Below are 22,856 nucleotides of genomic sequence, written 5' to 3'. Positions count from 1 at the left end.
ACAAGATACTCTTAGTCAATGTAATTCTCAAACTAAAAAGATGTATTAATGAATTACTGTTGTGTCCTAAGGTAGAATCAGGGTTTGCTGATGTCATGTTCTCTTTTAATTGACCAAAAAGAAGTCTTTTTTTTGGGGGGGGGGCGGTCCGGTCGTGGGGCCTGAACTCTGGGCCTGGGCGCTGTCCCTCAGCTCTTCACCTCAAGGCTAGTGCTCTACCACTTGAGCCACAGCGCCACTTCCGGCTTTTTTCTTTTTGTTTATGTGGTGCTGAGGAATCAAACCCAGGGCCTCATGCATGCAAGGCAAGCGCTCTACCACTGAGCCACCTTCCCAGCCCAAGAAGTCTTTTTTTTTAATGCTTACTTCTAGGTCATCACAGCTTCCTGTGTTTGGTATATGTTTACAAATGACCTGAAAATCATCTTCCTAACACGATTATGAACAAATGAATAGATTACAGTAGGTAAAACGAAAAGAAGAGAAAAGAGAAAAAGGTGGGCATAGTGGTACGCATCTGTAATTTCAGTACTCAAGCTGAGGCAGAAGGCGCAGAAGAAAGAGAAGGGGGGGGTAAGAACACACACAAAAAAAGCAAAACTGAAGTCAAAGCAGATGGGCATATAACTATGGATAACTTTTAGAATGTTAGACGTTTTTATCAATGAAGGTGAACAAAGAGTAAAAACAATAATCCACAAAAAAAGCAGTGCATTTCTATACCTGATTCATGTCCTCTTGTAACAATACTGCGGTGAACACAAACTTGGCAAAGGATCATTAAGCAGAAGGATGAGAGTAAAAGAAGAACACAGGAAAAGTAGAAGATACAGTGATTTAACCTGCATCCCATGCACCCCAAAAGGATTATGGCTCTCAGAGATCACATGCATTCCCTCTCCTGCCCATTAATGGGGATTCCTCTAAACAAAGTCTCTATCTTGTGGTAGAATCTTTGTGATATACGCCCGCCTTCTAGATAATTATATTCCAGCAGAAACCATTGTCCTGCGCTGGCATTTCAGATCCTAGAACATCTGGCTAGGTTGCTCTTTTCAAAAAAAAATGCAAAGAACAATATTGTAAGTTGGGGTAGCCTCAGATTGTGGTCACATCTTAAAATATACTGTGATTTCCCCAGACAATCCATGCATCTATCTTAAAAGACAGCTATCCATTCCTCTACTTACATTCATATAAATACCTGGATGCTTAAATCATACTGTTAATCACCACACAGTTAATAAGAAGCTTGAAAGAATTCCTATGTCAAGCTAATGATTCATTTTTAGGAAATGTGCTACCTACCATCCAAAGACAGGGAATGTAATTATATTTCATTATACAAAGTTGCATTTTGCCTCTCTTTTTAGCTTTCATCATGATTTTCCCCCTACCAAAATAGGTGTTTATTACTGAGTGCATATTTCCATATTAAAATGTTTTAAAATGAGTCACTATTTGAAAATCAAATGGAATTCAAAGAGTCAGATGCACTTGCAATGAGAATTCTTTTCTTCTTTCTTTTCTCTCTCTTTTTCATGTGTTGGTGGACGCCAATACTAGGGATTGAACTTAGGCCCTCAAACTCTTTCTTAGCTTTTTCTCTCAAGGCTGTGCTCTACTGCTTGAGACACACCTCCAATTCTAGTTTTTTCCTGGTTAATTAGAAATGAAGAGTCTCACACACTTTCTCCTTTGGCTGGCTTTGAACTGTGATCCTCAGATCTCAGTCACCAGGGATTACAGATATATGCCACCAGTACCAGTTGTTTTTTTTTTTTTTTAATTTAAGTTTTTTTCATTTGGGTACTAGGGATTAGATACAAGGTGGCATTATACATGATGAGCAAGTGCTCCACCACTGAACCATTCCCCTAGTCTGAAAGATAATTTAACTGTCAAATATGATTAGTTCCATTTATTTCTTATTTAAACCCAAGAGCGTTTTTAAAAAAACTGTGTAACTGAAACTAGAGAATTTCATGGTAAGTATGGAAAAAGCTCCCCATGACAGCAGCTGCCATCTCCAAGGTCACACCGCCCTCCAGATGTCTCCTTCACCCAGCAGCATATTTTCTTCATCTCCTTGACAACAGATACTGCTCAATCATGGGAATCCAACCCAATCCAGAAAACAGGCTTCGCTTTGTGTATTCTTTTACCTCTGGAAATATGAGATCCATCTTAAGATTTATCAAATGGAAGAAAAATTTCTTATCGGAGCACTTGGACTTACAAGGATGGAAGAAATCAACAAAGATGGATGTGGAAGGAAAGGAAATGAAACACACTGGACTATATAAATTTCCAGGGAATCAAAACATCAGATTAGAACTCAGATTGGTTACCTGGCAATGTCATCAATCCTGAAGAGTTTTTGTATGATGCCTTTACAACGAACAATTTACTTCATGGGAGTCCAAGACTAGGGGATTGTGATTTAAGGCCAGCCCAAGGAAAAACAAGTGCATGATTTCATTTCAAGCCTTTACTGGGCATGGCATCATGTTCCTGATCCAGCAAAATGGCTGAATCCAATGTCCTAACCCTGTCATCCCAATGGACTCTGAGAAGCATAAGAAGAAGGATAACCATCCAGGCCCACCCATACATAAGACTGCAAAAACAATCAATAGAAAAAGCAATTGGGGGCTGGGAAGGTGGCTCAGTGGTAGAGTGCTTGCCTTGCATGCATGAGGCCCAGGGTTCAATTCCTCAGCACCACAGAAAAAGCTGGATGTGGCACTGTGGCTCAAGTGGTAGAGCACTAGCCTTGAGCTAACGAGCTGAGGGACAGCACCGAGGCCCAGAGTTCAGGCCCCACAACCGACCAAAAAGAAAAAAAGCAGTTGGAAGGGTGGTTCAAGTGGTAAAGCACCTGTCTAGCAATCACACGGCCCAAATTCAATCCCCAATCTCCTCAGAAAGGGGGAAGGGAGATACGAATAGCTATGTACAAGAAGTATGCCACAGGCCCCGTAAGGCTTAGATTATACTCTGAACTTAACTAAAATCACTCTGAGCTATAAATCTCTCTAATTCTGTGATTTCTATTATGTAGGAAGAGAAATTTGCATGCTTCAAGATTCCAGCTCAATACTGTAGACTAGCACTTTCAAACAGATGAGTCTTACTTCCAACAATGATGATAGAGAGAGAAGAAATCATTTGCAATGTTTAAAACCATATGTTCCAACAAGTATGAAATTAATAAACAAAATAATAACATGCAGATGGGATCTGCTTTCAGCTCATCTAATCCACATATTTTTATAGATAAGCTCTGTTGTGCACAAACTGATACTAAATTTTAAAAAGCCTCCACACTTAGCTGATTAACATGGTAATCTCTGTAATTGTCCCCTTGATACAGTTTCCTCAAACAAATAGCAAGTACTTGGGAGCTACCCAAAATATCAGTGGATCCCCATGACAACAAAGTTGTGTTGTTCAACTTCTATTGTGCAATTTCTTGTATGTTAAAAAGGAAAGTCACTAAAAGATATTATTACTAACCATATTGGTCTATCTAAAGTTTATGTTTGCAGGGATAATAGTTTATATCCTTTCATCCATCAAAAGACTGCAAAGCCAGGAGCTGGTGACTCACACCTGTAAGCCTAGCTATTCAAAAGGCTGAGAGCTGAGGATTGCTTCATAGCCAGCCTGAGCAGAAAGAAAAGTCCTTGCGTCTCTTACTAACTACCAAAAAAGCCAAAAGTAGAGCTGTGGCTCAAGTGGTAGAGTGTTGGCCTTTGAGAAAAATCAAGTGTGAAGCCCTAAGTTCAAGTACTCTAAGGGCATGTGTATGCACACACACACACACACACACACACACACACACACAACAGGACAGGTAAACACACTGTAATTATACTGAGTGTTCTTATTCTCATTATGTCATATAAAAAACTTTATTCTTTTCTGATTTTCAAGGGCAATAAAAGCATCTCTGTTTATGCACACAAAAAACGGCATCAATACCAAGAAATGAATTCATTACATTGTCTGGCTCTCACAGGAAAATACATCCTATCTTGTGAAGGATTCAATATTCATTAATAAAAAAATCAACCATGAAAGACAGATGCTGATGGCTAATGCCTGTAATCCTCACTACTAAGGAGGCTAAGATGTGAGGATGGAGATTTGAAGCCAGCCCACTCAGGAAAGTCCAGGAGATTGTTATTTTTAATAAACCACACCAAAAATCTGGAAGTGGAAGTATGGTTCATGTGACTGAGCACCAGTCTTTTTGTTTGCTTGTTTGTGAAGCACAAATAAAGGCTGGGTTTCTCCACAGACAAAGTAGCTCACATTGTCCATAATCATTGGATGATAGCATCAGCCTTGAGTCAAAAAGCCAAGAAAGAGTGGGAGGGTCTGAGTTCAAGCCCCACTACCGGCACACATAGCAATAAGCAACTCCAGGCACGTTGCTTTTAGATTCCGAACTTAATTCCTTCTCCCACCAATTTATCCTTGCCTCTCATTAAAGGAAAAATCATTCATTTTAATGTAATATATTAACCTTCTTTGTGGCTCTATTAGCACCAAAACTCTGAACAAACTTTAGGCCTTTTTAATTTTTATTTACATTCTTAAATTGTGAATATCTCATAAAAAACATTTTGAGTGAAACTGTACAACTGAATAAATGATTTCATGACAAAACTGAAGTGCATTTGGATGCCATTTGTTTACAATATTAAGAAAAATATTAAGATCATGCCTACCAAATACCAAATTTATCATTTCAAATGACTAGACTCCATTAGTCAAATTCAAGGCAGTGTGGTAGAGCTAGTAAAGAAATTCTCTGGATGTTCCAAATAGAAAACATTGTGCTTAAATTCTCTTTGGCTCCAAGAAAAGTTTGTCATGGAAAACAATGTTTTCAAGTAGAGTGCCAAGTGAAAGAGTGGAGGGAGAGGGGAGAGGTAGGCAGGAAAGAAAAGGTGAACAGGCATTTATGTATTCTAGAATTTAGGGGAAAGCTACAATTCTAAAATTCAGGCTGAGAAGGGAACCCTACTGCAGTGTTGGTGGGAGTGTAAACTTGTTCAACCACTTTGGAAAGCAGTATGGAGGTTCCTCAAAAGACTCCACATAGAGCTCCCCTATGACCCAGCAACAACCCACTTTTGGGCATTTACCCAAATGATCACAAACAAGACCATATTAAAGCTACCAGCACAACTATGTTTATCACAGCATTATATACCATAGCTAAGATATGGAACCAACCCAGATGCCCCTCAGTAGATGAATGGACCAAGAAAATGTGGTATACACACATACACACACACACACACACACACACACACACACACACACAAAATGGAATTCTATGCCTCCATCAGAAAGAAAGACATTGCCTCATTTGTTAGGAAATGGAAAGACTTGGAAAAAATTATATTAAGTGGGGGCTGGGAAGGTGGCTCAGTGGTAGAGCGCTTGCTTTGCATGCATGAGGCCCTGGGTTCGATTCCTCAGCACCACATAAGCAAAAAGAAAAAAGCCAGAAGTGGCACTGTGGCTCAAGTGGTAGAGCGCTAGCCTTGAGCTGAAGAGCTGAGGGACAGCGCCCAGGCCCAGAGTTCAGGCCCCATGACCGGACCCAAAAAAAAAAAAATTATATTAAGTGAAGTAAGCCAGGCCCAAAAAAACATAGATCCCATGGTTTTCCTTATTTGCAATAACTAGTACATGTGTAGGACAAGCAGAAAAGGCCAAAAGCCATGTACATGTGACCATATAAGATGATGTTAAGTGAAATGAACCTCAAGATAGGGACACAAATATCTTTTTTCTTTCTTGCTATCATTTCTAACGTATTTATAATGTACCATATGATTATTTTGTTGCTTTGTATGTTCCTCCCCCACAGTATAACCCCTATTTTCACTGTAATTAATGTCGGTGCCCGGCAACTTGTATATACACTTCTCTAATTCAGGGAGGGGAAGGGAAAAAACAATCCTTAAATAAGGATACAGGTTGACCCATTGTAACAATGAGATGTACAAAACACTATGTTGAAAACAAAGGAAGAAGTAACAATGTTCAATAGGAAATGTACTCATTACCTTGCTCATGTAACTGTAACCCCTCTGTACAGTATTTTTTCACTGTTGTTTAGTTTTTATTCATAATCATAAACTTAACTCTGCAATCCAGCTAGAAAAACATGGAACCCAAAGAACTGCAGTGAGGGCACAAAGATGACAGGATATCGCAAGCAGATGGGGTGGAAGGGTGTGCTCCTGAGCTGCAGAAGGAATGGTCTGGTGGTTGTGGTAAACCAAATCAAATGTATTAGAGTTGTCCACAGTCGGTAATGGTGACCTTCTTGCTGGTCTTGCCATTCCCAGACCAAAGCCCTGCATGGCTTCCACCACTTCCATGCCCTCTTTCACCTTTCCAAAGACCATATGCTTGCCATCCAACCAATCAGCCTTGACAGTGCAGATGAAAAACTGGGAACCATGTGTGTTTGGTCCAGCATTTGCCATGGACAACATGCCAGGACCTCTTTGCTTCAGGATGACATTCTCATCCTCCAATTTCTCTCCATAGATGGCCTTGCCACCAGTGCCATTATGGCATGTGAAGTCACCACCCTGGCACATGAATCCTGGGATAATCCTGTGAAAGCAGGACTCCTTATAACCAAATCCTTTCTCTCCAGTGCTCAGAGCATGAAAGTTTTCTGTCGTCTTTGGAACTTTGTCTGCAAACAGCTCAAAGCAGACGCGGCCCCAGGCCTTGCAGTCGGTGGCAAAGTCAAAGAACACGGTGGGGTTGACTGGGGCTGCCAGCTGGTAACCACAAGCGACAGCGGCGTCTGCAAAGCCCTGTATAGCATTATTTTTAATGTACAAAAAAAAAAAGATTTGTCTTTACTACATATGCATCCTCCATCTTCTCACTGAGAGGACAGGAATCTTGGATGAGACCGCTTCCTTTGTGTGTTCACACAAGCTGCCACAATTCATTGAGGATGACTATGAAATATTAATAAAGCACAAAGCCCCTTTCCCCACCAAGGTATTTTCCATACTTTCTGTTCCATGCCAAGAAAAACATATGGAAACGTATACAGTTAGGAAACATAAGTAAGACCTAAAATCGTTAGAACAGCTAGAAGAAAACCTTTTGTTCTAAAACTGAGCCTTGGCAAAATCCTAGAGTACAAAGTAGAAAGATGTTAGGAGCAGTCACCACTGACCGTTTTGTTTTAGTTATTTATCATAATTATCTTTTTATTCTGTGAATGTGTGCCTGCCCTAAGGCTTGACTTTAGGTCCTGGGTGCTGTCCCTAAGCTTTTTAGGCTCTGCCACTTGAGCCACAGAACCACTTTCCACCTTTTGCTGGTTAATTGGAGATATGAGTCTTTTGGATTTTTTTTCTGCCCAGGCTGGCTTCAAACCAGGATCCTCTGATCTTATCCTCCCAAGTAGCTAGAATTACAGAACCATTGGCACATGTCTCCATGCTTTTTTTTTTTAATGAGTAATTATCACAATCTATTTTGGGGGAGGAAGGGTAATTAACAACCTGATATCAGTGCTAAATAAAACTTTCTCTTTCCACATGTCTCTCTTTTTACTTTATCAAAGTGCTGGGACTGAACTTACGACCTTGAGAATTCTAGCCAAACATTCTACATCCCAGTCTTTCTTTATACTATCCCTTTCTGACTGAAGCAACCAGAGCCCAATTACAACTTGTAGAGGAGTAAAGTAGAAGCGTGTGACTAATATCTTGCATCTGAAATATGAGATTACATCACACAGGAAGTTTTCATCATAATGATTTATCATTCCATTTTCACATGAGGTCACCCACGAGAAACAAAGTTAAAGTCTCTTCCTTATACATCCGCTGTAATTAGTCTTGTTATATCTTCCCTCTGTTTGATTTGTTCAACCACTAAAGTAGAAATAAAGTGCTTTGCCCAATAGGAGCCTCAAGCAACAGTCATGAAAATTCTACAGATTATGTCTCAAATGTCAAGGTGTTAGTTTGCAAATGTGGCTTAGGAAAGTAATGAATGCTCTGGTAAATTCACTTCTTACTGACTATTCCTACTAAACTGTCCCATCGTTTACAGTCTTGAGACATTTTTATCAGTGTTTGGGAGAGTTCAGGGTGAATTGTGGCTCTACATTTCTCTTTCCAGTAGAACTTGTAGAGAAATGATTGGGAAACAGCAACTGGAAAAACTAGGTAGAGATTAAATAAAATGCAAACTTAGCCTGCACCAGTGGCTCACACCTGTAATCCTAGCTACTCCAGAGGCTGAGATCTGAGGATCAGGATTTGAAGCCAAGCTGGGAGGAAAAAAAATCTTCATGAGACTATCTCCAACTAACCAGCAAAAAGCAAAAAGCTGAGAATGGAGCTTTTGCTTAAGTAGTAAGTAGAATGGCAACTTTGAGCAAAAAAAAATGCCAAATGAGAGCTTGAGACACTTGAGTCCAAGCCCCAGTATGGGAATAAATAATAATAATAACAGCAGTAATGATAATAATAAATGCAAACATAACCATTTTGTAAAATTCTTCTCAAAATACCTACAATGTCCTTTATTCTGTAGGTAAGGAACTCAAGAAATAAGAGAAAAACTAAGTCTTACCAAAAAATTCTGAGGTGATTTGCCTATTTCCAGCTACAATGTACAGTTTTATGAAGATTTTCTAAAAGCATTATAATTGTACTGTACTGGCTTAGTGGATCATCACTATTAATACGCCCATTATCATCTTTAAAATACAGAAGAATTTAAGAAAAGCATATCACATTTCTTGGGATAAAACCAAAATCCAATTTCATTCAAATAAAAGGCAGGGATGGGACAAGAATTTGATCGCCAAATTCTGATTATTCAGGAGAAAACCTCAGATGGGTGATTCATATGATAGGTCACCTTAAATCACTCTCAAAACCTAAACCTTTGTAACCCAGACCAAGCAAGAGAAGATGTTGGGAGAAGTGTAAGTGCAGAATATTTTTAAAGAAGCACATCTGAAGAGTTCAGATGCATTTTAATAGCTGTTTTAAAACCACAAAAACCACATAATATTATGCATATCACAAATACCAGCAGTTTCTTTTTCTTTCTTTCTTTCTTTTTTACATATCCAAGGGTTTACTTCAATGAAAGAATCAATTTTTTTGCCTCCAGCATTATTTGAAAATTCACTTAAGATTATATTATCCTCTCAATCTCATTACTTAACCGCTTTTTATTTCTAGTCCTAGGGCTTGACTCTGGGCCTGGGCGCTGTCCCTGGGCTCCTTTTCCTCAAGGTTAGTGCTCAAGGCTAGCACTCTACGATTAAGCCACAGCACCACTTAAGGCTTTTTCTGCTTATGTGGTGCTAAGGAATTGAACCTTGGTCCTCATGCGAGGCAAGCACTCTACCACTGAGCCACCTTCCCAGCCCCTACTTCCAACCTCTTAATTTTATATATATTTTTAAAAATGTCGTTTGTGTGTAGCAAGCTTCTTTCTCTCAAGGCTGGTGCTCTACCACTTGAGCCAAAGCACCACTTCTGTCTTTTTGCTGGTTAACTGGAGGTAAAAGTCTCACAGACTTTTCTGCATGGGCTGGCTGGAAACTGCCATTCTTAGATCTCAGCCTCCTGAGTAGTTAACATTGCAGGCATGAGCCACTGACACCCAGCTGTGATTTTCTTTATTACTATTTTAACCTACTTGTTCATTCCCCCCCCCCCCCCACCAAGTAACTTACGTCATAGGGTTAGAAGAAAGTTCTAGCAATCAAAACACACTGAGAATCCTCTTATGCATAATAAGGAACTCAAGTGTTTATAGTGTTATACCAAAGTCTCTCCAGCAGCAATGATGTGCACCCATCATCTAAATGACTGAAGAACTTGTAGACTGAGTAAAGTAGAATGAAGATGATGCACCGGTGGCTCACACCTGTCATCCGAGCTGCTCAGGAGGCTGAGATCTGACAATCTCAGTTCAGAGCCAGCCTGGGCAGAAAAGGCTGTGAGACTTATCTCCAATTAACCATCAAAAAGCCAAAATGGAGCTGTAGTTGAAAGTGGTAAGTGCTAGCCTTGAGCAAAAAAACTCAGAGATAGTGCCCAGGCCCTGAGTGTAAGCCCCAGGCCTAGCAGTAAAATAAATAAATAAATAAATAAATAAAATGTAGAATGATGGCCACTGCCCTCAATGATAAAGAGCTCACTGGAGATGGTTTCCAAATTAGCTGACAGTCAGGTCTGAAACATGCTGTGAAAACCAAAGTTCGCTTAGCTGTGTCTGCATGATGGTGAGAAATACAATGCACATAGCCAGATTCCTTTTCACAAATGCCCACAAATATCTTAGGGTTCTGAAAAAGCAATTCACAGCTCACTGACTAATGAATTCTCTGGCAGATTACACTCAGCACACCCAGCCTAACACACACACACACACACACACACACACACACACACACACACACACACACACACCTTCTAAGCAATTCCCCTCTACAAAGGTGTTTTTTTTTTAACCCTTCCCTGGGGGCCATAAAAATACTCAAGTATTCCAACAAAATCAACCACCTTGGATTCATGGCTTTTTTTTTCTCTCTCTCTTTCAGACAGTCTGTCTATGTAACTCAGACTGACCTCACACTCAATCTCTGTGTGACAGCTTCTAGAATGTTGGGTTTGCAGAGTTCCACCACTATGCCCAGCCATAGTATTTTTTAAGGGCATATAATTCTATTAAATTCTCCATTCTTCTAATGATTAATTGAAGCATCTTAAAGAACAACAATAAAAAGTCCTAACACAAAACAAGTGTGTAGTGCATCTGAAATTGCAGCACTCACAAGGCACAGGGAAGAGAATCACAAACACAGAGGCAAAGTGTGACTTGGGTGGCAGAGCACAGTGCCTGGCAAGTCATAAACTGCTCAAATCAATCCTCAGTCCATGGATAAAGTTTAAATACACCACTACTAGGCCAGGCAGGATGGATCATGCTAGGCATCCTTGCTACTCAGGAGGCTGAAATCTGAGGAGTGCAGGTCAAAGCCAGTGAAGCAGAAAAGTCCCTGAGATTAGTATCCCCAGTTGATGAGCAAAAAGCTGTAAATGGAGTTGTGGCTCAAGTGGTAAAATGTCAGCTTAGAGCAATAAAAGCCAAATGAGAGTCTAGGCTATGAGTTCAAGTCCCAGTAATCAGCTGCCCCCCCCCAAAAAAAAAGCAATAATAGTCATTAGAAATTTGCAATCTCAGAGTTTTAGGTCAATTATAGTAGTCGTTTAAAATATATAGGCCAGAAGTGGAGCTGTGGCTCAAGTGGTAGAGTGCTAGCTTTGAGCAAAAGAAGCTCAGGGACAGGGCCCAAGGGCCCTCAGTTCAAGCCCCAGGACTGTAAAAAATAAATAAACTAAAATAAAATGAAATAAAATATATAGACCAAACTAGTTATGAAAGGAAGACTGGAACTTCGGCACGATGGCATGTCAAGAGTCCATGAAAGGAATTGTTAAAACAAATAAGCAAGTCAACACATCCCTGGTATTATGATACTTTCAAGGTAGAATGTTACAATTTGTAAAAATGCTTAGAATTCTACTTTCTTAATTCCTTGGCAAAAATGTTTAATTTACTGTCATTTCCGTTAATACTTTACTTCTAGGTAAATATAGATCATGGTACAAAAATTTGCTTGATGGACAACTTTGCTAGAAAATAGAATTCCAAAGACTGAGGGACATGTTAACCATTTTATCCACCTCAGTCAATATAAGGCAAACCAGAGAACAGCTGAGGGCCTTGAAATTCCTTTTGTATTTCCTAAGTTTTTTATCTCTTTGTGTGTAGGTGTATATACATGCCATTCCTGGGGCTTGAGCTCAGGGAACTGGATGCTGTTTCTGAGCTTTGTTTTGCTCAAAGCTAGCAGTCTACCATTTGAGCCACAGCTCCACTTCTGACATTTTTTGGTGATAATTGGTGGTAATAGATTCATGGACTGTCCTGCTCAAGCTGGCTTTGAACTATAATCCTTAGAACTCAGTCTCCTGAGTAGCTGGGACTACAGGCAAGAGCCACTAGCACCAGGCCAGGTTTTCCATCTTGAAGGCTGTTGTCTCTCAATGGTGCATGTCTACAAGATGCAGCAGTGCTGATCCCCAGTACCTAGAAATGTGAGCTGATTTGCCAAAAGGGTCTTTGCAGATGATCAAGTTAAGATGAGATCATTGGGGCCTGGGAAGGTGGCTCAGTGGTAGAGTGCTTGCCTTGCATGCATGAGGCCCTGGGTTCGATTCCTCAGCACCACATAAGCAAAAAAAGCCAGAAGTGGCTCTGTGGCTCAAGTGGTAGAGCACTAGCCTTGAGCTGAAGAGCTGAGGGACAGTGCCCAGGCCCAGAGTTCAGGCCCCGCGACTGGACCCAAAAAAAAAAAAAGATGAGATCATTGGGGTAAACCCTAATCCTATACGACATTTTTCTTCTGCAAAGGAGAAATCCGAGGAGGAAAACATATGAGCCTAAATCCTTAATGACTGTGGGAGCTTTATTCTCATAATCCAAGCAACGAGCAGAAGCTATGAGAAAGACCAGGGCCAGATGCCTCCCTGGGGCCTTCCAAGAGAGCATGTTCTAGCCTATTCCGTGACAATGAAGTTTCTGTTGTAGGTTTTTTGTTTGTTTGTTTGTTTGTTTTTTGCCATTCCCAAGCTTGAACTCTGGTTCTGGGCACTGTCTTTGAGCCTCTTTGTGCTCAAGGCAAGCACTCAACTACTTAAGCCACAATGCTACTTCTGGTTTTCTCTGAGTAGTTTATTGGAGATGAGAGTCTCATGGACTTTCCTGACCCGGCTGACTTCAAACCACAATCCTCAGATCTCAGCTTCCTGAGTAACTAGGATGACAGATGCGAGCTTTTTAAGCCATTCCACATTGTGGTATTTACAACAACCCTAGAGGAAGAATGGAACCATTTTCCCCTTACTTTGAACATCTTAGATGCCCTTCTTCTATTTCATATGTCAAGAGGCCCACTCCAGCACCAGTGGCTCACAACTATAACCCTCGTGGCTTAAGAGGCTAAGATTTAAGGATCATAGAAACCAGCCCAGGACAAAAAGCCCATAAGACTCTTATGTCCAATGAACCAGAAATAAAAGCCAAAAGTTGGATGTGGTTAGAGTGGTAGAGCAGTAGACTTGAGCAAAAAGAGCTAAGGATTGAGGCCCTGAGTTCAAGCCCCAATACTTACACAAAGAAGAAAAAGCAGACCCAAAAGAAATACTAGAAAAGGAACCAAACAGGTCAGCTCTTCCTGAAACAAAGCAAAGGAATGATAAGGCCATGCAGTTAACTACTTACAATGCACTTATAATATAAATTAATTTGAAAAGAAACAAACCAGCCAAGAGAGAGACATACCCAAGTAGTTTTCTGGTAAGAATTAGTAGTAAATATTGAAAAATATTAGAATCACAGTGTGGTAAAGAGGGGGAAAAAACACATATATCTTGCTACAGCTGAGCATAGGAACTCATGTCTTTAATCCTAGCTTCTTTAATCCTAGCAGAGATCAGGAAGATCAAAATTCCAGGCCAATCAGGACAAAAAGTTCACATAACCCCATCTCATCTCAGCAATACAAGAGCCATAAACAGGAGGATCAAATTCCAGGCCAATTTGGGGCATAGAGGCAAGGTCCTATTAGACAAATAGCTAATGCAAAAGGAGCTAAGGGTGTAGCTCAATTGAGAGAGTACTTGCCTAGTCCTGAGTTCAAACCCTAGTACTGCCAAAAATAAACCCTCAAATCATCTACTACCACAGAAAAATCTTTCCTCATTCTTATTGTTCTTGGAGATAATACAAGTTGGCACTAGCAAGCCATTGTTCAGATACTTGACCAAAAATGTGAGTTATATAAACAAAATCTTCAATTTATGAACTACAGAAAAAAAATTAAAGCTAGTGGCTTTACTTTTTACTGCTGGCGGCTCACGCCTGTAATCCTAGCTATTCATGGTTTGAAGCCAGCTGAAGCTTAAAAGTCCTTGAGACTCTTATCTCCAATTAATCAGGAAAAAGATGGAAGTGGAGCTATTGCTCAAGTGGTAGAGTGACAGCCTTGAGTGAAAACGCCTAGTGAGAGCCCTGAGGCCCTGAGTTCAAGGCCCAGTACCAACACAAACATGAATAAATCCATAAACCCATTACTTGTTAGGCAATTTGGTACTTGCACTTGACATTAGATGATTAAATATATTACCAAGTCTTATACAAAATGCAACAGTGGAAAATGTACTAAATAGCCATTTTATGATTTTATGTCTTCATGAATTATACCCCAAAATAATCACAATATCTGAAAACAACTGAATTGGGCCATTGCATGTTAATGTTTCAAATCCAGTAGAAGGGGCTAGGTAAATTATTTGTTTTAGCTCTTCTTAAAACTTTTTTTTATTGTTATTATAAAAGTGGTATACTGAGGGGTTACAGTTACCTAAGTCAGGTAGAGCACATATCTTTTTGGATAATGTCACCCTTCCCTCACTCCCAGGCAAGGTAAATTTTTATCGCTTCTTTTTACAGACTATCTGGTAGCACCAGGCTTAGCTATAATTATGCTGACCATTGACCCATAATTTAAATCTATTTTGGCACTGTAAAATAGTAGGTTTTATTCATATTACCCTAAGTTAAAATGAAATCAAATCATCTCAACACACTGGGCTTTTCCTTGGGCCAATATCCAACTGAACTATATTTTCATCCATTAGTTCTCATCTATAATTCATAATAATTGTTCATTTATTATTCATGTAACTACCTTTAATGCCAAGAATAGAATCGGAATTGGTCTACTTCAAAATGAGAGAACATCCTCTCTGTAATCAATTCTATCCGTTTACATTGCTCTTGTTAGACATTTATAAATCTCATAAATTATTCCTTAGTTTGAAACATTAGATGCTGTCATACAAAGGAAGAAGGTTCGACCCATGATTGAGTTATTGTCTAAAAATAATATATACATATAGCATTGGCAAAAAGCTTCACTTCAAACAGCAGATGGACGTCAAAGCAGACAGACTGTAACCAACAATATTTTGCCCACATGCCCATCTGCTCTGTTGAATCAAGAGACTAAAGGTGGGCAGGAACATGTGAGCAGATTAACATGACATGACTTTTAAAAGGGGCAGAGTTCAGATCTGGGTGTCATTCTTTAAGGTTTGGGTTGCTACTCTTCCCCAAAGTCTATGTGTTGGAGGCTTGACTGCCAGCCATAGCCACTAAGGAGGTGGTGGATCCTCAAGGGATGCTCGGCCTAATGAGAGGACATCGTGTCATTGGGGTCATGACCTTGAAGGGGATATTGGGACCCACCCCAGGCTTTTGCTCTTCCTTGTTCCTTCCTGGCTACCATGAGATAGCATAGCTTCCACCACATGCCTCATCCCAGACCTCAACACAACCGAGACAGGTGACCCATGAATGGACTAACATTTCTAAAACTCTGAGCTACAAGCAATCTTTCCTCCTTTCAAGCTGACTATCTCAGGGATTTTGGGCATAATGGGTAGCTAATAGATTCTTTTATAGTGAAAGTCTCACTTATTAGAGTGATACCTTTTATGCTATTTGTGTCACTCCTCAATCATCAATCACCTAAGATGTATTGGTTGTTGGTATAAAAGAGGAGTTCCTACGACGGTGCCAAGCAAGTTGTTCCATTCATAGCATCATTCCGAGACTTGAGAGGTGATTAGCTTTTCTCCACAGGACGCAATAACTTATTACAGTGATTGTGTGGGAGATAAGTTGGTTTCCAGTTATATCTTTCTGTAGAAATGTGACCACAACTTGACATGCCTTCAGTTCATAATCCTATTCTAGCAAATTTGGTTGCCATTATGGTAGAATGGTCACACGGACAGTAATGGTGCCATTTTGTAAAAATATATAGGGAGTGAGCCACTGGTGTTCCATCTGCCTGCTCCTGCTAGCTGAGATCAGGCACAAGAATGGTGAGCTCAATCACTCTACCCACTACTCCAACATTCTAGGAGAATTGATGCTCTCCCACAGCTGTCTTTTTATCTGATCAAATCAACTTGAATGCCCCTTAGAAAGGCACACTCCATTCTTGATCTAGTTGTGAGAATAACTGAAGACTCTAGAGGCTAGAATCCAGGAAGCTATATTTTAACAAGTCCTTAGGTGATTCTTATCACAAGAACTAAATCCCTAAGCTGAGGTAAGATACTACAATCTCCAGAGAGAAACTGATTACGAATTTGCAAGTTTCATAAAGCCAGAGTTTAGGCCTTACTGGTTTTGCTCTTTGACATTTGAACCACTGGAATTCCACACCCTGCCCCGCTCACCTGAGTTCCTACTCAGCCCCTTCAACTTAGATTCAACCAACTCTCCACCTCGGAGGAACCAACTTCCTTACTTCTCTGGATGCAACTAGAACCCTGACTCTAGACACCTGTTTATTTTTTGAGGATCACTTTACCATACATTGTTCTTTTCTTTTGTCCTGGTTTTCTGTAAAGGAAACAAAAATGAAAGCCTGGAGACTGGAAATAATGTCCTTTCTATTAACATCTTTCCTATTAACATAATTTCCTTCCTTTCTTTCTTCCTTCCTCTCTCTTAACTTTCCTTCTCTTCTTTCCTTTCTTCTCTCCTCCCTCCCTCCTTCCTTCCTTTTTTTAACTTTCCTTCCTTCTTTCTTTCTCCCTCTCTCCCTTTCCTCTCTTTCTTCCCTTTATTTATTTATTCATTCATTTATTTATTTATTGCCAGTCATGGGGCTTGAACTAGGGACCTGGGCGCTGTCCCTGAGCCCACTAGTGCTCTACCATTATGAGCCACAACTCCTCCTCCGGTTTTCTAGTGGTTAATTGGAGTTCAAAGTCTCATGTACTTTCTTGCCTGGGATGGCTTTGCACTGTATCTCAGATCTTTGAACTCAGATCTCAGCCCCCCTAAGTAGCTAGGATAGTAAGCATGAACCACCACTGCCCAGCTATTTCTCTCTTTCTTTCCTTCTTTCTTTTCTTTCTCTCTTTTTTTCCTTTTAGGCCACTCTATAAGCTACCAAATGAGTACTACTACACAGAATAGATATTTCTACATGATCTATAAGTGAAAAAAAAAAGGGCTTTTGAAGTGAAAATGCATATACCCGACCCTATTTACACCTGCATTTGTGTTTTTAAACCTTTGGTATTTTTGACAGTAAAATACTAGAACTCTTTCATAAGATTGTGAAAATTAAATGAGAAAACAAACATAAGATGCTTAGTCCAGCATCCTGCACAAAATGAATGCACAATGGATCTTACCCATTGTTATTAAGCAGGGTTATTTTGTGTACATAGCCAGAGCTGGAGAAGTCCTGTGAATTAACCTGTTCAAAAGCTGCTTTCTTCCAGTGGAGAAAAACCAAAGCTCTCAGGGTTAAGATTGTCTTCCTCTATATTGAAGCAGCAAGGTTTTCTAAACCAAAATTTAATATTCTTTCAACTCTCCATTTTTTTGTTTGAATTCCTAACTGAGATGACTGAAATAACAGAAAAGCTGTGAGGCCAGTTGTTTCCAAGGGATGAGTTTTATCTAACCAGACTTGTAAATGACAGAATGAGAAGTCTGTGAAAATAATTCAGTAACAACATAGCATTTATCTCTTCTTGGGTGGTTTCTTTTGTTTCACTTGTATTCAATTACCTTATGCTCAAAGATTACACAATGTTCAAGGGTTTTGTCTGGTAAGAGTTAGCCATGAACTGAAAGTCATTGGAAAAATTTAAATTTCTATCCAATTAAAGGGAGGGGGAGGGGAGAGGTGATAGGAAACCAAAGAAAAGTTATCCTCGTCAGGAAAATTAAACTATGTGTCCGAAACAAAGCAATAGATGTGTGTCCATTTTGCATTCCTTTTAAGTATGTCTTTATATAATTTAAGGAGAAACAGTATCTTGCATCCTATGCATTTACTTTTTTCTAACAATTCATCTTTATCTACTTATAAGAGTAATTAGAAGACTTTTCGTTTAAACTGCCCATGTTTGCTAGCCATGATTAGATTCTCTCTCTTCAAATAATCTCTTATGGTAAACAATGAGGTAATGCTATGTGGCTTTTTGCTTGATATCACCTCAATTTATTTTTTTTTTTTTATAGTCACATTGGCATTCTGACCATGGAGCATGAGGATAGCGATGACTTCATTCTCGGGGATGAAGGCAGAATGATCTTAACCTTTCTATCATGTTCCTTTAACTCAGAGCACTAATGAAATTGAAGGGACTGATAAATAAAATTTCTGTAGAAAAAAAAAAAAGATGACATTGTAAAAGGCCACTTCCAAATTACCTCTCAAAAGGACAAAATGCAAGTCTTAGGATCCCAGTTCACAAACTCCTGCCTCACAGCTCAGGGAAAAGCTGCTAATTTTGTTATTGTTGTTGTTTTAGGAGAAACTCAAACTTTGAAGGACATAAGAATTTTCTACCTTAGTTGTTACAGAAAGGAAAAAAGAACTAATATTAAACAAAACTCCAGCAATTCAAAATGAAGCTCTGCTTAGAGGCAGATTATTCATTTTACTGTTTATTAATGGGATGCTGGGATGCTTCTATTAGCACAAACCTAAGTGGCGCTGTGGCTCAGGTGGTAGAGCAGAGCATTTGCCTTGAGCTGAAGAGCTGAGGGACAGCGCCCAGGCCCAGAGTTCAAGCCCCCAAACCAACAAAATAATACTTAAACATACAAAAAGGTTTGGAAAAAAATAGGTGTGCTGATACTGAGGCTTGAACTCAGGACTTTGAGCCTCACTCCGCTTTTTCACTCAAGGCTGGTTCTACCACTTGAGACACAAATTCCTCTTTCGTCCCTTTCTTTCTATTTTCACTCCCTGATTTTTGTTGTTGTTGTTATTGGATTTTGGACAGTTTTATTGTTTTGGGGTGTTGTTGTTGCTATTTTTACCATATTGTGCCTCAGAACTGATCATATTTTGAAGTCTGTATTTTTATCTTTTTCATATACAGGCCAACATTGGGAGCAAAGAAAAAAAAATCAGCACCATTTTGCTAAACCCGATTCACAGGAAGGAGGAAAGGTTTGTTAAGTAATATTCAGTATTTCCCTTTCCAAAATAAGTAACGAGGAGCTGGGGCTGGGGCTCAAGTGATGCAGCACCAGGCTGGATGAAAAAGCCAAGGGAGAGCTCCAGAGCCCTGAGTTCAAGCCCAGCACAGAACACACACACACACACACAAACTTAACCTCTTCCTTTGTGTCCTGTACGTTTGTAAGGACATTCAGCAGGTACACACCCAGCCAAAGCTACACACACACACACACACACACACACACACACACACACGCACAGAGCACACCTTGCTACAGCCAACCATCACACCTGGCAATGCCAAGCCATCACCCAAATCCCTGCTCCCTGTCCTCCAGAAACTCCCCTCTTTGCTCTCCTCCCCCTCCTTCCTCTCCCTTCCCCTCTCCTGAGCCTTCCCTTCACCTCCCTTCTCCTTCCCTGCCCTCTCTCCTCCCCCTCTCCCCTCACCCTCTCCCCTCCCCTCCCTACTCCTCTGCTCTCCTCTTCCTTCTCCTTCCCCCTTCCCTTCCCTCCCTACCCCACTCCCCTGTCCTCCCCTCCTCTCCCCTCCACACTCCTCAGTCCTCCCCTCCTTTCTCCTTGGCCTCTACTTTCCCTCTCGTCCCCTCCCCTCTCCCCTCCTCTCCCTTCCCCTCCACACTCCCCTGTCCTCCCCTCCTTTCTTCTCGGCCTCCACTTTCCCTCCCCTCCCTTCCCTTCTCCTCTCCCCTCCCCTCCCCACCCCACTCCCTTGTCTTCCCCTCCTGTTCTCCTTGGCTTCCACTTTCCCTCCCGTCCCTTCTCTTCTCCTCTCCCCTCTCCTCTCCCCTTCCCTCCCCTCCCCACTCCCCTGTCCTCCCCTCCTTTCTTCTTGGCCTCCACTTGCCCTGCCCTGCCCTGCCCTGCCCTCCCTGCGGCCCGGGCCCGCCCCGGCCCCCGCGGGCGCGCTCTCACCGCGTCCGCAGTCGCAGTAGCCCCAGTCCACCTGGCCGCGCGCGTTGCGGTGGAAGCACCAGGCTCTGCCCGCGCCGTCGGGGCTCCGGCACCGGTTGTGGCGCCGCGCCCGCAGCCGATGCCAGCCGGCGGGGGGCGCCCGCAGCAGGAGAGGCGGCACGTCGGCCCAGCGCAGGCACGGGGCGCCCCGGTCGGTGGCGTTGAGCCTCGGGTCGGCCGGGGGGCAGCGGCCGGACCGCGGGGCGCCGCGGGCGGCGGGGATGGCGCGCGGGGGGCGCGGGGCGCGCGGCGGGGCGGCCGCGGAGGGAGAGGGCGGGCGGCGCGGGCGGTGCTGGCGGGGAGAAGCGGGCGCCGGGTCAGCGCCCACCACTTCGGGGAGCACCCCGAGCACCAGCGCCAGCACCAGGCGGGCGGGCGTCATGCTGCCGGCGCGCCGGGGTTTGGTCCATGCTCGCCGGGCGCCTCGGATTCCGAAGGGGAGGAGAAGGGGGCGGGGCGCGGCCGCGGCGTCCCGGGGACCCCCCCCTCCCCGCCCTTCCCCGCCCCCTCCCCGCCCCCTCCCCGGTCCCCGCGGACCCCAGCCCCCTCCCACCCACCGGGGGGCCACGCGATCCCGAGCGCTCCGAGACCCGCTGCGGGGAGGACCCGCGAGGAGAGGGCGGCGGGGCGGCCGCGAGTGGCCGGGCTTGGGGTGCAGGTGGCGGGCAGAGGCTCCAGCTCGCGCACGGGGCGCGGTGTCACCGCCATCCCGACCTCCGATCGAGGCCCAGCTGCCTCGATCCCCCGCACCAGCTGGGGTGCGGCGCCCGAGCCGGAGCCGGAGCGTGCCCAGGCAGGGGACGAGCCCTCTGCCCTTCGCCAGCGGGCAACACCGGCGTCTGGCGGCGCCCCAGGCTGGCCCGGGGCCCAGTGGTCATCTCTCCTCCACCCCCGGGCTGCGTGTTGTTTTCTGTGTTTTGAAATAGTTGGAGAAGTGTGCAGGGACTTCCAAACAACGCCCTTCCCGCGCCTCTGCCAGAGTTCCCCGCGCCCATCGGGAAGGGGGAGGGGGAGGGGGCATGTCAAGGACAAGTCCGAGTCTCACTCAGCCACCTTGGCATCCCCTCCCAGAGCCAGCTTAACACTGACCTCCATCCACACGGGCTCATATTAAATTCCTGAACCGACCCTGGCAAAGGAGCCCTGAGCCTTTCTGCTTCCTGCCTCCCACTCTCCACCCGCTGCCCCGGACCACACCAGGTGTGTGGTTATTATTGGGATTCGGTGAGGGAGGCTCTCTTAATACCAAATTTCCTCTCCATCCGTCCTGCTCTCCATCCCATCCAAAAAGTCCATCCTTCCAGCACCTGCCTCGCTTTTTACAAAGCAAGGGACTCGAGTTAACCTTCTGCGTGTATTTGCCACAGGAAAGTGGAACTCTGCCCGTGGGTAGTTTGGTAGCTACTGTTGGCTTGGCTCTTGCTTACTATAGTCCTTCCAACTCCAAAACATATGTTTGCTTAGATCCTTTTTTTTTTTCTTTTAAATTGATCCCATACCAGGCATCAGTGGCTCATGCTTGTAATCCCAGCTACTCAAAGAGGCTGAGATCTGAAGATGGCCCTTGGAAGCTGGCCAAGCAAAGTCCAGGAGACTTTTCTCTCCAGTTAACCAGCCAAAAGCCAGAGGTGGAGTTATGTTGCTAGTTTTGAGGGGGAAAAGCTCAAGAACAGTGCCCAAGCCCTGGGTGCAATCCTTAGTACCAACACATAGGTGCACACAAAGCTGGGTGGAGAGGGAGAAGACAGTAATGTGATTTCCTGGTAGGTCTCTTTGAATGATAACTAATTGCCTTTTCTTCTCTCAACAAGTTATGTCCCTGAAAAGCCAGCGGAATACTCACCATGGGAGTGTGGGTAAGCATAATGGATAGTTTCAAACCTCAGCTTTGCAAGTGGGCCTTGGCTACATTGAACAAGCAAACAGTGGGAAAAGAAGCAGTACAGATTGCTTGCAAGTGACTTGGGAATCACAGAATTCTTGTTGAAAAGACTTGGGAGTTGTAACTTCCTGTCACATAGAGCAATCCTATCCAGAACTTGCTGACAAGTGGACTTCCATCTATTCCTTGAAAACTAATCAGGGGGGAAAGTCCAGCTAGGAAGCCAGCATACTTCATCTCTAGGAAGTTCAAACTCTCTGAAAAAATGTTCCCTTCCACTGAGCCAGAAGTTTCCTATAGGTTAGAAAGCCACTTCATCTAGCTGGGATACTGTGTCTACCTCCAAATTGATTTGATTAGAAGGTAATAGCTGTGGACTCCAGCAGACCTGGGTTCAAAATCCTGTCATTTATTTGCTTTATTTACTTTCTCCCCTCTTCCTCTTCAAATGCTGACATGGAGGGAGAGGTCAGGAAGCACTCACTGAGGGAGATGTAAATGAATTAGTAATGAGGATGAACTCTTCAGTTCACCTTTTTGTTTTGCTAAACTCTGGGCCTGGGCACTGTCCCTCAGCTCTTCAGCTCAAGGCTAGCACCCTACCACTTGAGCCGCAGCACCACTTCCAGCTTTTTTCTGCTTAGGTGGTGCTGAGGAATCGAACCCAGGGCCTCATGCATGCGAGGAAAGCACTCTACCACTGAACCACCTTCCCAGCCCCTCAGTTCATATTTTATTCGGTGTGTTTTCCCCTGCTTCATCTGAGGAGTGTGTGTGTGTGTGTGTGTGTGTGTGTGTGTGTGTGTGTCTGTCTGTCTGTCTGTCTGT

At 42.9% G+C, this 22,856-nt stretch overlaps 1 protein-coding gene and 1 pseudogene across 1 annotated transcript in view; both read right to left on the bottom strand.

The window, feature by feature from the left end:
* The window catches only part of Prss12 (serine protease 12), a 66,009-nt gene extending 45,481 nt beyond the window's left edge, over positions 1-20,528 (bottom strand). Inside the window, exon 1 of the mRNA XM_042697596.1 lies at positions 20,108-20,528. Within this exon, the coding sequence (XP_042553530.1) occupies positions 20,108-20,528 (421 nt within the window). The remainder of the gene's footprint in view (positions 1-20,107) is intronic.
* On the bottom strand, positions 6,139-9,771 carry LOC122123177 (annotated as a pseudogene).
* Positions 20,529-22,856: the final 2,328 nt, after the last annotated feature.

This window comes from Dipodomys spectabilis, unplaced genomic scaffold, assembly GCF_019054845.1.
Source record: "Dipodomys spectabilis isolate Male_0828 unplaced genomic scaffold, ASM1905484v1 ptg000225l, whole genome shotgun sequence".
Taxonomy (NCBI): Eukaryota; Metazoa; Chordata; class Mammalia; order Rodentia; family Heteromyidae; genus Dipodomys; species Dipodomys spectabilis.
The sequence above is the reverse complement of the archived record's forward strand: the minus strand, read 5'-3'. Positions and strand labels throughout refer to the sequence as shown.